This window comes from Cyprinus carpio, chromosome B12 (genome assembly GCF_018340385.1).
Source record: "Cyprinus carpio isolate SPL01 chromosome B12, ASM1834038v1, whole genome shotgun sequence".
In the NCBI taxonomy this organism is placed as follows: domain Eukaryota; kingdom Metazoa; phylum Chordata; class Actinopteri; order Cypriniformes; family Cyprinidae; genus Cyprinus; species Cyprinus carpio.
The window spans coordinates 17,620,862-17,634,550 of record NC_056608.1 but is presented as its reverse complement, the minus strand read 5'-3'; the positions used below and the strand labels follow the sequence as shown (position 1 = coordinate 17,634,550).

Genomic DNA, 13,689 nt, shown 5'->3' with positions numbered 1-13,689 from the left:
TACAATTTAAAATAACTATTTCCCATTTTAATATATTTTAAATGTAATTTATTATGATGGCAAATATACATTTTCAGCAGCCATTACTCCAGCTCTCGGCGTAACATCACAAATCATTATAATATGCTGATATGGTAGTGAAGAAACGCTTCTTCTTATTATTAGTGTTGAAAACAAAGCTGCTTAATATTTTTATAGAAACCATTAATTTTTTTAAGATTCATTGATGAATAAAAAGTTCAAAAGAACAAGTATTTATTTAAAACAGTAATCTTTTTATTATCTTTACTGTCACTTTTGATCAATGCATCCTTGCTTGAGTATTAATTTCTCTCAAAAAATAAAAAAATATATAAACCTTACTGACCTCAAACTTTTAAACAGTAGTGTAATTTACTGTACTTCACCTCACTTTAACTTACCTTCCTTAACCTCACCTTATTTAACTCAATTCACCTTAACATAATCTACTTCACTTTGACTCACTAACTTAATTCACAAACTACTAGGGTTTCACTAACGAAGAATCAACACAAAAAAACTGTTTGTACAAATAATAAAAAATTCTTTGGTCAATAACCAGTTTTCTTTCTAAACTCAGAAACATGATTCCAAATTCAATTTTACAAAATTAGATAATAAAAAGTACCTTTTGGCAATCACCTCCTTGTATTATTTCCTGAACGTACACCATTGGCCCCTCTGCACGGTTAGCTCCACCCCTGATGACCAAGCCTAATCCAGTCCCTTTGGCAACACATATCAACTGAATCATACAGTCTCTGCGGAAAGAGAGGTAAACATAAGGAAAAACAGCAGAAACAGGGATTTCTCTTTTACTCGGGCTAAGTAAGATGTTTTCAAGCTCAGACTCTTCAATAAGGAAACTATTAGCAGCAACAGTGTGCGAGAGCTGCTAAGTTCTGTCATTTGTTTTGGTAGTAGAATTATTTTAAGTATATACAAAAGGATTGCATAAAAGCACAAGATAAAATCGGAATTAAATCTACAGTCATCTGGTTCTCACGTGCAGACTTGTGGAGGTGGAGAGGTAATACAGGCAGTGGTGTATACTGGGTTTGGGTCTTTAGGGCTCAGAAGCAGAGGACTGGTAGATCTGGAAGATGAAGAGGAGGAGGCAGTGTCGGTGATCTTTCCTGAAGACAAGACATTTGCTTATTAATACATTCAATTGCTGCAATACATTCAATACATTCAATTACTTTACTATTGGTATATTGGTACCAATATTGTATATTGGTCACAAATGTTGGAGTTCCTCAAGGCTGCGTAAGCTCCCCCCTGCTTTTTACATTATATACAAATGATAGTAGAAATCAGTATATAAATAACTTCATTATCACATTTTCAGATGATACAGCTATACTAAGTTTACTAAGAATTCAGATGTCGGTATGTATAAATTAGATTAGATTATGTTGAATGTTAAAAAAAACTAAAGAAATGATCTTTGACCCGAGGTTGGTGGGTGATCACAGTCCAATTTTAGTTAATGAGGAGGAAGTTGAGCAGGTAACAACTTATAGGTATTTAGGTATTTACTTTGATTCTCAAGGTTGATTCTGAAGGCTCAAGGTTTATGGGGTGGACAAAAATATCTTGTTATTGTTTTACAGATCAGCTTTTGAATTTATAATATATTATGGTTTTACAATACGATTTGTCATTAATCACTTACCTCCATGTCATTCCAAACCCGTAAAGGCTTTGTTCGTCTTCGGTTTAAGATATTTTGGATGAAAACTGGGAGGCTTGTGACTGTCCCATTGACTGCCAAGTAAATTGCACTGTCAAGGTCCAAAAAAGTTTGAAAGACGCGTCACCTCTGTGGAGAGACACAGAGGAGACGGATTGTTGAATAAAGTCTTTATTTTTGTTTTCTTCGCGTACAAAAAATATGATCGTCGCTTCATAAAATTCAGATTGTACCACTGATGGCAGATGGAGTATTCTGATGATGTCTTTCATACTTTTCTGGACCTTGACTGTGCAATTTACTTGGCAGTCAATGGGACAGTCACAAGCCTCCCGGTTTTCATCCAAAATATCTTAAATTGTGTTCCGAAGACGAACAAAGCTTTTATGGCTTTGGAACGACATGGGGGTAAATGATTAATGACAAAATTTTAATTTTGGGATGGAGTATCTCTTAAACTTAAATCACAACTTCAAAATGTGGTTAGAAGAGCTGGAAAGAGAATTGGTATGCTGTCCCCACTTTCTCTTCAGGACATTTTTGAGAGGTCTGTTAGGAAGCAGAGTCTTAAAATTATTGGTGACCCAAGCCATATTCTCCACAAGGAGTATGAGCTGATGCCCTCAGGCAGGAGATATATAGTACCATATTGTAAGATGAATACTGTAGGAACAAATTTTCTCTAATTCCTATCCATTAATTTTTTTAATAATAAGGGACTGAAATTGTTGTGTGGGTGAGGGTAATGTGATGGGTAATATGCTTTGTTGGTGTATTATTAAGATGGTCAATTACAACAAGTGTAATTGAATAAGTGTACTGTTGTATATTTGATCTGCTCTCTGGACAAATTTTTATTGAGGGAGATACAGTAATAAAAGACGAAACTTAACTTAACTTAACTTAATTGTGCTGCTTAATATTTTTTTGTACATTTTGTGTTGTATTAATATTTTGATTTTTTGTGATGATTTTTTTCTTCTGTGATGATTAAAAAAGTTCAAAAGAACAGCATTTAAGTGAAATAGAAATATTTTGCAACATTATAAATGTTTTTACTGTCACTTGTGAATTTAATGCATTACTGCTAAATAAAAGTAATAATTTCTTTACAAAATTTTTACTGGGCCTTAACTTTTTAAAAGGTAGTGTAAACACATACAGTACATTGTTTCAAGTCTGTTCTGATGCATATGCTTGATGTAGAAAAGGCTCTTCATGTAGAAATCAATGATAGAAATGGCTTTTTATGTAGAAAACGTTGTTATGGAGGACCCAAACCATAACAACGTTTATATTTTTGTCAGTTGCTGCAAGTTCTCAGAATCAGACATTAGTCATTCACTCCTGAAATTCAGTAAAATGATAGATGTAGTGGAAATTACCTGTGGAAATAGAGATGTCTGATCCAGAACTGGTACTACTGCTAGAGCCATATTTTTCCATTAACTCAGCAAATTCCCTCCTAATTAAACACATAAAGACACATAAATTCACATTTTCTGGAGACATAATTTTCCAGTGCGTCATAATGAGAGGGCTTTTGTACAGACTAACTCTTTCTTAACAGTTTCTGTCTGTGTTGTGTTCAAAGCATAAACATTATGTGGGGTTTCCATTCTGTAAAATCAAGCATTACATAAGTATGAACAAACTTGTCCTAAGGAAGTGCTGGAGAATATTACCCTTCTTAGTTTTTAAAATACACTCAAAAAAATGAACACACACACAAAAACATTAAACCCCCAAACTACATTTTAAAAGGCTGTCTGTAGTTATTTAATATGACTTCTCCCATTAAATGCAACTTCCTCATTAGTCCTAAAAGAAGCTTAGAAGCACTTAATTAGATTACGGAAGTCATCACAGATAAATCGGTGTCAAAGTTAATGGCTAGACTGTTTCCAAGCCAGAAATGCGATCTAGGCAGTAATCTTTAAATTTGTATTATGTTTTCAAAATCTGTGTACCGTACAGAATCAGTTTGTTTGAGGTGACTGATTGTCCATTAATTATGAAGGTAATCCTTTTACAATGTTACAGATTAAAACCTAGCCTCAGCTGGTTTAAGTCAGGACACATATGACAGACTTGTGGCCCAAATACGTCAACAGCTGTTCAGTCGGGAGAACAAAAGTGCTCATCAGGAAGTCACTGAGACCAGCAAAATGCCAGTTCGATTTAAACAAAGACAGACAGGAAGAACTTGACAACTGCCCAAAACCAAGACCTCTGGCTAAGCAGACAATGCCAAAACAAAACAAAAAATCTCTGCATGCATCCCTATAAAAATTATTTAGCATGGAGTAGCAGCTTCATGTTGTCAGTATGGACTTACTCTATAGATCAAGTCTCCTAAGAAGATTTTAAAATGGCTATACTTATGTTTGGAGTTAATATATATATATATATATATATATATATATATATATATATATATATATATATATATATATATATATATATATATAAATAACTGAAAATATTAATAAATAAGACAAGAAATTAGTGCTGGAAAAATGGCATCACACTAAACAAAGGCCAAAATTCTCAATAAAGTGTTTAAGACTTTAATGTCCTTAAGTGTATTAAGACTATTTTTAGATTTTAAAAAATCAAGACACTCATCTGTACTCATCCATTTATAGGATTAAGTATACAATGTCCAACAGTACGCATTTTGTACTTGGCAAGCAATATTTCCTTTCTTCATATAATTAAAATCTTTGAACTCAAAACAAATCAGATAAAAACAAAAGAATCTATTCCCTTAAAAAATGTAAAATGTCACACAATTCATAAAAGCCATCTTACCTGGAAGAGTCGTCACGTACTATCAGTAAAGACATGTGATTTGAAGCTGACGCCATGCGAAGGACCTCCACTGCCCTAATATCAAACAGATTTCTTAGATTAGCTATTTTACTACACTTTAGGCATCTTCTGTTGTAATACAGATACATAACCAATCCAAAAATACATTACTTTTCATTTGTAACACCTCCTAAATTCATGTTGTTGACATCTAAAATGAGGTCTCCTGCTCTAAGACGCCCTGAAAGACAAAAAAAGTCTATCATCCATCATTCCCAGAATCTAAGTAGAAACATTCACTGGAGATTTTGGGAGAGAGAACATACCGTCCTGTGCCGCCATGCCACCTGGCAAAATTCGTTTAATGAAAATACCAAACTCTTCACCGCTCTGTTCCCTGTAGCCCCCAATAATCTTCACGCCTGTCAAATTGAGAACAAGATTTTTGGGATTAATTTTTATATATGGGGGTGAGAGAACAAAGTCAATCAAACTGTGCACCAAATGCCTTGAAAAATAAAGCAGAGTAAAGCAGTTTTCTAGGAATATTATTATAAACTGTAAGAAACTGTGCTTTGGTTCTTACCAAGTCCTTTTTTACAGTCTGTAAACTCTAGTCTCTCCACAGCACGGTTGATGCCATGGGGCCCCATTATTGTCCTGAAAAAAAAGAGAGATTTCTTTAAATATAAGTACAAGAGATATTATCATAAAAACAAGATTTTCAGAGAAACGTTCCAGACTGTTTTAAAAAATACAGATTATCGAATGGATGGTAATAACGCGGTTGACCCTCGGAGGCATGAATGATTAAATCCTAAAGGAAAGAACATAATCATTCCCAATCTTTTCCCCAAAAATATTGCATATTGAGAGAGTTGCACATCTGTCCATTATAACAGAAGATAATGGCAAATATTACAGAAAAAAATAAAAACATGTAAAGGGGACATTGAGATAGAATAAAGCAAAAATACCAGTGTGAATTTGTATGTAAAACTAGACCTGAATGGTTTTAAAAAGCTTTCAAATATCTGTACTGTAATGGCACATGCTTCATAATATAGAAATATTGGAATGTATGAATTTAAAGTAAGCTAAAAAAAGAAAATCAGTGTTTTTGATTATAGTAAACAGAACGGTGTTTGAAGTAATAACCCATTATTAGGCAAAATAAAAACAAATTGCTAAAATAAAAAAAAGAAATAGTAGGTTACTGTGTGTGGGTTTACATAAAAATCCCTTAAACATGTAGATAAACACTGAAAATGCCAAATGATAAATCCTTTATAGAATCCTTTATCGAAGCCAACAATCTCTATTGCATTTAATCCCTATAACAGACTGAAAGCAACAGAATATAATGTTTTGCCTTTAACTAGGACATTGAGTAAAATGTATTTTTTATAGTATAAATATCATCACATATTTTCTTGTATTTATTTAATCTACCTTTTACCGCTCATGTTCTATTAAAATTTACTTTAAATGCTTTCCTTTGTAGGCTACGTACAACGCTACATGTGTAGAATTTTAAAAAGCAATTTCAAAACTGATATATAATGTTCACTTCAGATTCATTTTAAATGTGCATCTGACTTCATCAAAACCCAGCAAACAGATGTTATTTAAGCTTTATCCGTCTGTTTGACAAAGAAGTAGGCATGCACTTTTGAAAAGGCGATTGTTATTCAGTATAGCAATGGTGGGTTTGTTTGAGGTCAGTTTGACCCATGCGAAAACAGATTTAAAAAAAAAGAAAACTGCAGAAACCTGAAATAATGCAAACCAAATCAAAGAAAATAACCTGAAGGAGTGTACTTGTACACTGTGTACAATATTTAGAAAATATAAGCATGTGAAATGCATTGCATTTATTCATACCTGTGGTCACTGAGACTCCAAACGTACAATATGTACTGTTTTATGAAAGACATGTTATCAAGTTGACATTTTGTTTATAATCAGATCAGGGAAAGTATGTTTTTCAAACATTAAAATCGGGTCAAAATTGATTTTGCATTGACACTATAATATACAAGACATGTTATGATATAAAAAATGCAAAAAATATATTCTGTATTTGTGTCAAAATATGTCACTATTATATAAAAAAAACTGTACTAAACTAAAAAAAAAAACATGTTAAGTGGAAACAAACATATGCATTAGCTAAAGACTCAACAGCGATCATGGAACAGATGATGATTCAACTCTTTGATGATTCAACTCATTGACTGATTGGACTTTTTTATTCTCAGACTAAACTGCTGTTTTTGTTTTGTTGAGTTCATGTGGTGGTCAGCGCAAACTGAACAGGATGACAAGGACAAACGCTTGCGCGTCTTACTAGTGATTTCCATTTCTGCATTTAGTGTTCTTTGTAATCTCCTCCTGTACACTGTAAACAATGCACTTTAATCCCCGTCACATTAAGAGCAACAAAGAGAATTAGAATTACTGTACGTTCAGTATAATAACATGATCTGTCCTTTACTCCAGCAGGCATGTCATGGTTACGACATGTTTATTTCCATCAAATCTAGCCCTATATCAAAAGTATTTTGTCCTACAAAATGCATACATCATAAAGCTTTATGGGAAATAAAAGGATTTCTCTTTAACGAGTCACTCTGAACAAAGAGAGCTCAGATGTAGTGCGTGAGATTGTGTTACAAAAGATCCAGCATTAAACTGATCACTTAATTCTACCTAATCTGACTTACCTTGCTCAAGCCATGTAAGGATATGCACTCAAGCGACTACAGCGAAACTACGCAGGCATCCCCCTAGGGTGCATCCTGATCTAGCTTTCCACTTCCTACTGGTTCGTCCCCGAGACAATGATAATTAACTCTAAATGATTCTAAAATGACAAGTTCTTATGCACAGTCAACAACTCTCTGTTGCGACCGAAAGCTAGTTTATCTGCATTATTAGAGCATCACAAATGATTAAATAGAAATATGCTGAAATGTTCCAAGGCAACTGTAACATCCATGCCAAACACATTCAAACAAGCAGAAACATTAAGGAAACAACACAAGCGCAGCAAATAAGGCTACGATAGACATCAAATAAGCTTTAAAAGCATTAGTATTTGCTTAATCTAAAGTCACTCAGCCAGATAACAACCAGATAATGGCATTTCCTACCAGTAGAGGAGTGATAGCCCGTCAAAGTGTTCTGTCTCCACTTGTGGAAGCAGTGCCATTGCAGGTCCACAAGCAACTGATGATGTATTGTAAAGTCTACGGTAACACCGGGTTGGGGAGAACGGCGGTTCAAATCAGGTCAGTCTTGATGACCGAGAGACAGCAATCTACCCAGACAGTAACAGACACACTCCTACCTATCCACTAATCTCTCCTGATACCCCGCAGTCACATGGTTCGCTTCACCTCTCTCTGCGCTGTCACAGCTGATGATGATTCTGCCTCTCTGGAGGCAGGAAAGCTCAAGACTTGACACCCGGCTGCGATGTGGAACGAGGGGACGGGAGTCTGGCTGCATGATTTCTGATGCAGGGACACTGAATCAACAGTCCAGTATATTGAAAACTGAAAAGATCATTAAGAAACATAAGCTAGCTTTGTCCACATACAAAACAACAACTACAGTTTATGTATATTAAAAAATAGAAATAAAATCAGATAGAAATTCATTAAAAGGGGTCTCAAATTAAGGATGAAGAAGAAAAAAAATATATATTTTACCACAAAAAAAAAAAAATCTAATTTTAATGTAAGGTCACTAAGGACAGTTTGTGCTTAAAATACATAAAGAAAAAAAAACAAAAACCATGACACACAGCCTATAAATAAACCAGAATTGTTTAATATTATAATCTTTTAACCCTTAATGCCCATTAATCCTCGAATGCCACCACAGGCGAAATAAGGTTAAATGCTGCCATGCAACTAGTGACCAGGACTTTGAAGCCCTTCTGGAATTGTAAAGTACAGTGATTAAGGCAGCATGATGATGATTACTTTGATTACTCATGACTAGAACAGGGATAATTTTAACATTATGGGTTTTTGCTTTTTTTCATAAACTATTAAGCCAAACGTTTTTACCTTAAATTTACCTCAAACATCTCTACCTTTGTCATTTAAATGTATAACCTCAATAAATCAGATACAATGAAATTAGAAAGCTCACAAAGGCCAGTGTTACATTCATAAATGATCTACATGTTTTCTCTTTTTTCCCCCCATATAACCTACCAAAAGCAAAATATTGAAAGTGTGTTTTTAAATGATTTGATTTTTTTTTTCCACTAAAAAGTTTTAATTGCATAACGAAATCAGTATACAGTAAAGTTTAAAATCCACATTCACAAAGTGAAATGTGGCAGCAAGATTAATTTTTAATGAGCCGAAAAGAATACACGTCACACCTCTGTTTATCAATTTGCACTGGCCACCAATAGCTGCTCGCATAAAATTCAAGGCATTGATGTTTGCCTACAAAACCCCTGCACCCCTTTACCTAAATTCATTACTTGAGACTTATGTACCCTCTAGAAGCTTGCGTTCTGCAAGTGAACGTCACTTGATTGTGCCATCCCAAAGAAGCACAAAGTCACTTTTACGGACTTTTAAATTAAATGTTCCCTCCTGGTGGTATTACCTGCCCAACTCAATCCGAGCAGCCGAGTCTTTAGCCATCTTCAAGAATCGGCTTAAAACACATCTCTTCCATCTTTATTTGACCCTCTAACTTTTGCACTCACTATTCTAATTCTAATTAAAAAATAAAAAATAAAATCTAACTACCTTTCTAATCTTTTTGTATTCTATCTATTTTCTTTTCATTTATTATACAATTATAAAAAAAGACCTCTAACACTAGCTTGCTCTATTCTTTTTCTATTCGATCTGTTTTCTTTTTATTTATTATATTATTTAAAAGCCCTTGCTACGTGTACTGCGTTTAAGCTAACTGAGACTTGTTATAGCACTTATATATCATTGCTCTTTTGTTGATTTCGATTGCTTCTATTGTCCTCATTTGTAAGTCGCTTTGGATAAAAGCGTCTGCTAAATGACTAAATGTAAATGTAAATGTGTGTGATAATTTAGCCAATTAACCAATAACCATTCACAACAAATAAAACATATAAACTTTGAAGTAGTGCTGTCAAATGATTACATATATGCGTACATACACATACAACCATATTCTTAACTATATACATGTGTGTGTACAGTCTATGATTTACATTTAAATAATAAATATACACAGGCAAAACACATATATTAAACACAGGCTTTTATTTTGGTTGCGATTAATCACGATTAATCGTTTTATAGGCCTATACTTTGAAAACGGGATAACTTTTTTAAACTATGCATGATTTGATCCCTGAAACCTAAAATGATGTTTTTTTAGGGCTAAAGAAGACGTTTTTACTTTTTACTTTACTTAACTTTTAAATATCAGTGTTGTTGACCGCGAACAAGACATTTTTGATAAAAGATAAAGACACTTATGGAACTTTTACCATAATTAACTTGATTAGTGGATTACAAGTGGTAACATAAGAACAATTATTATAATGTGTAATATCGTTTATGTAGTAATCACAAAGCACTGTACCTCAAGCAACAGTAGGTCAGTTTCCGCAGCAAAACCGGAACTATAGCAGTAGAGGTTGTTACCCGGGGAACTAGTATCTGTTGCACCATTATTTTCGTGTTGAACTTGACGTTTTGTAACATGTTGGTGAAGGGTGTACGTGCACATACCCGCATTATTTGAGTCAGGTAATGCTTCAGCATCTTCTGTATGAAATGCTTATGGTTGTTTAAAGTCATATTAATTAGATATTCAGTCACGGGGTCAACATATATGTTCACAACAATGTAAATAGCTTGATAGCCGGTAGATGAACACTTTAGCTTGCACTATTCTGTATGATTTACAATAAGTTGTACAGTAACAGGACTTTATACTCTATATTATGGGTTGGCAGTCGGTTTACGTTGTCTTATCATTTAAGAAAAGTACTTTATAGTTTATATTGACTATACAGCGTTATGCTTATCAATTATTGTAGTAACGTTAGCACATACAATAAGACTGTAAGTAGTTTCACAATTTACTTGATTGTGTTGTAAGTTCGTTTTCATATACACTAGCGTTCAAAAGTCGCTTTTGTTCCAAGCCCGCATTTATTTGATCAAAAATTAAGTAAAAATAATATTGTGGAATATTTTTAGAATTAAAAATAATAGATTTCTATTTAAATAAAGTTACTGAAAATATGTAATAAATGCCTAGGTTTGCTAGCCTAGGCCTGTGTCTTATCATTTTCATCAGTAAACTGTTTCTTTAGTCTAAACTGTTTCTTTAGTACTTGGCCTTTTTTAATTGTGGACTGATCATACAGTCAGTGTAATATAATTCATCACTCACTCATGTAATTTTAGTGATCATGTCTGTCTTTGTTTTGGGTTTTTAGGTAAAACATACCTGCCTTGTGGGGCATTTCACTTATAACTGTAGGATTATGCTATTACCATTCCTTCTCCGTGGGTGCACTGCAAAGCACTATGTACAGCAAGCGCTTTCTAGCACTCGGCTATGCGTTAATTATTGCAACATCAGAGGACTAGCCACTTCCAGTGGCCAGCTCTTCCTCAGGAGGACCCCACAACGATTCCTCAACCAGTCACGAGGAGCTAAAACTCACAAAAGGAAACATCAGAACCAAGAAGATGACTGGAAGAAAAGGAACAAGACCGTCCTCACATATATCGCGGCTGCCGGAGTGGGAATGATTGGCTTGTCATATGCTGCTGTTCCACTTTACAGACTGTACTGTCAAGTCAGTATTACACTGATAATCTCAATAAAAGTATTTTTTTTGTGGATTTATGGAATTACAATAACATGTTCCTTTTCTTTCATCAGGCATCAGGGCTGGGAGGCACAGCAGTAGCAGGACATAACACAGATCAAGTAGAGACGATGAAGCCAATCAGGGACCGTATTATTAAAGTGACCTTCAATGCAGACACACACGCCAGCATGCAGTGGAATTTCCGTCCGCAGCAGTCAGAGATTTACGTAAGATTATATTTTTTTGCAATCAACTTTTTGTTCAGTTCCTGAAGTGTGTGACTTGGGACTGGAGTAATGGATGCAGATAATTCAGCTTTTTCGTTTCAACGTTTCCCAGCTCGTACCAGGAGAAACTGCGCTGGCCTTTTATAAGGCACGGAATCCCACAGACAAACCAGTGATAGGCATTTCTACCTACAATGTTGTACCTTTTGAGGCTGGACAATATTTTAATAAGATACAGGTAAATACACATTTAAATAAACCCTTGCGGACATTACTGTTATAATTTATGTCTATCCATTTGTTACCTAGCTCAAATTCAAAATAGTGTGCTAAATTCCCGTGGGTCAGTGGTAGAGCATTGTGTTAGAAGCACAAAAGGTTGTGGGTTCGATTCCCAGGGAACACATGTTAGGTAAAAAATGTTAGCCTTAATGCACTGTAAGTCGCTTTGGATAAAAGCGTCTGCTAAATGCATAAATGTAAATTAGTGTGCTAATACATTGCTCCTTTTTTTCCCCAATAGTGTTTCTGTTTTGAGGAACAGAGGTTAAATCCACACGAGGAAGTAGACATGCCTGTTTTCTTCTACATTGATCCAGAGTTTGATGATGACCCGAGGATGGCACGAGTTGATACTATTACACTCTCATATACCTTTTTTGAAGCCAAGGAGGGACAGCGGTTGCCCGTCCCTGGATATAGCTAATTATTTATTATTCAGAGAATTTTCATCAGAATTATCTTCAGGAGAGTGTGTTCAGTAATCATTTTGGTAATGATTACTGAATATTTTGTCACATTTCACTTATATGTCTGGATAGATTGATTCAAACAAATATAAAAACTGAACAGTAATGAAGACTGATCATCTGTCTTTGAATTTTGTTTAAGATAATAAATTATAAGTCACTGTTTTTTATACACCATAAGATAAAAATTATTTTGATATCAAACAACTGAGCTGTGTATGCAAAATTTGTGTGAGCATTTGTGAGGATAGTAAGAAATGAGCTGCTTGTTTGGTTTACTTTAGAACACTAGAGGGCAGCATTTGTGTATTTTTATAATTGTCCTCTGATGTAAAACATGATCCTAAAACTTAGCAATTGCATTGGAGTGAAACCGCATACAACTTGTTGATTATTGTGTAATAATTAATATAACATGGCAGGTAATGTTGCAGCATACTAGAACATTAGTCTGTGCTTGCATATCTGGATATCATACACCTATAGCAGATAGATGCTTTATAATAACATGCGCAGATGCTCTCAGTGGTACTCAAGTGAACAACATGTTTCTTCAGATGGATTATACATTATCAAACAGACACATGTCACAACAGAAATGAGATGTTAAAGTAAAGATATAAAAATGATACTGGAGTAGTCATTATTAGTCACAAGGAATGAGATCCTGAAAATATGTAGTTTTATTTATATTAATGTAGAGGGATTCTGCATATGTTGTATAATTGCATAATAGTGCTTTGATCATATATCACAACTGATATGTGATGCATAAAAACATTTTCATGTTGTTTCTAATTAACTAATTTCTACTTTTCTAAATATTGGTCTGTAAAGCATCATATAATGTAGTTTTGCTAGGGAATGGTGTAAATAAAAGTTATAATAGCGTTAAAGTCTGGCTGGACTGGCTTTGTAAAGGTTGAAAGGCCAAAATATCTAAGATACAAGGGACATTAGTGTTGCAAAATAAAACAAACAAATAACAAACCCACTTTAATGATTTTTATAGCTTTTTTATTCTCGGACTAAAATATAGCTTCAAAGTACTGCAGCGGTTTTAAAAGGAGAAAAGAGAAACTATAATAATCTGTTTAGAAATTACAATAATCAATATTACGTCATTTAAACACTACGTCAGTCTTCGTGCCCCGGAAAACAACAAACCCGAGCACGCGCTTGAAGCGCGCTGGAGCGCTGACGCAGAATCAGCCGAGCAACCGTCCGCGCGACAAAACCTAAATGTATGACCATACGGGCTCTGATCTAGTATCAGCGCTTATGGGATCAAAACAGCAGATTGGCCACACCCTCTCCAACACAAGATGTGCG

At 34.4% G+C, this 13,689-nt stretch overlaps 2 protein-coding genes across 2 annotated transcripts in view; one reads left to right on the top strand and one right to left on the bottom strand.

Annotated features, from left to right (window-relative positions):
* LOC122139244 (syntaxin-binding protein 4-like) overlaps positions 1 to 10,300 on the bottom strand; it is a 30,133-nt gene extending 19,833 nt beyond the window's left edge. The window contains 8 exon segments of the mRNA XM_042735805.1: positions 650 to 782; positions 1,028 to 1,157; positions 3,103 to 3,182; positions 4,532 to 4,606; positions 4,703 to 4,772; positions 4,858 to 4,953; positions 5,118 to 5,191; positions 10,136 to 10,300. Of these exon segments, the coding sequence (XP_042591739.1) occupies positions 650 to 782; positions 1,028 to 1,157; positions 3,103 to 3,182; positions 4,532 to 4,606; positions 4,703 to 4,772; positions 4,858 to 4,953; positions 5,118 to 5,191; positions 10,136 to 10,290 (813 nt within the window). The 5' untranslated portion in view covers positions 10,291 to 10,300.
* Positions 10,170 to 12,986, top strand: LOC122139245 (cytochrome c oxidase assembly protein COX11, mitochondrial). Its single transcript, XM_042735809.1, has 5 exons — positions 10,170 to 10,302; positions 11,001 to 11,366; positions 11,453 to 11,608; positions 11,721 to 11,846; positions 12,132 to 12,986. Exons 2-5 carry the CDS (start codon positions 11,049 to 11,051, stop codon positions 12,312 to 12,314), a joined length of 783 nt encoding a protein of 260 aa, XP_042591743.1. The 5' UTR covers positions 10,170 to 10,302; positions 11,001 to 11,048; the 3' UTR covers positions 12,315 to 12,986.
* Positions 12,987 to 13,689: the final 703 nt, after the last annotated feature.

Bases quoted from the DNA above. Each gene is read 5' to 3' on its own strand.
- LOC122139245 (XM_042735809.1), top strand. From the start codon at position 11,049: ATGCTATTACCATTCCTTCTCCGTGGGTGCACTGCAAAGCACTATGTA. The intron at 11,609-11,720 runs GTAAGATTATAT...AACGTTTCCCAG, and splicing joins CGCAGCAGTCAGAGATTTAC to CTCGTACCAGGAGAAACTGC. The intron at 11,847-12,131 runs GTAAATACACAT...TTTCCCCAATAG, and splicing joins AATATTTTAATAAGATACAG to TGTTTCTGTTTTGAGGAACA.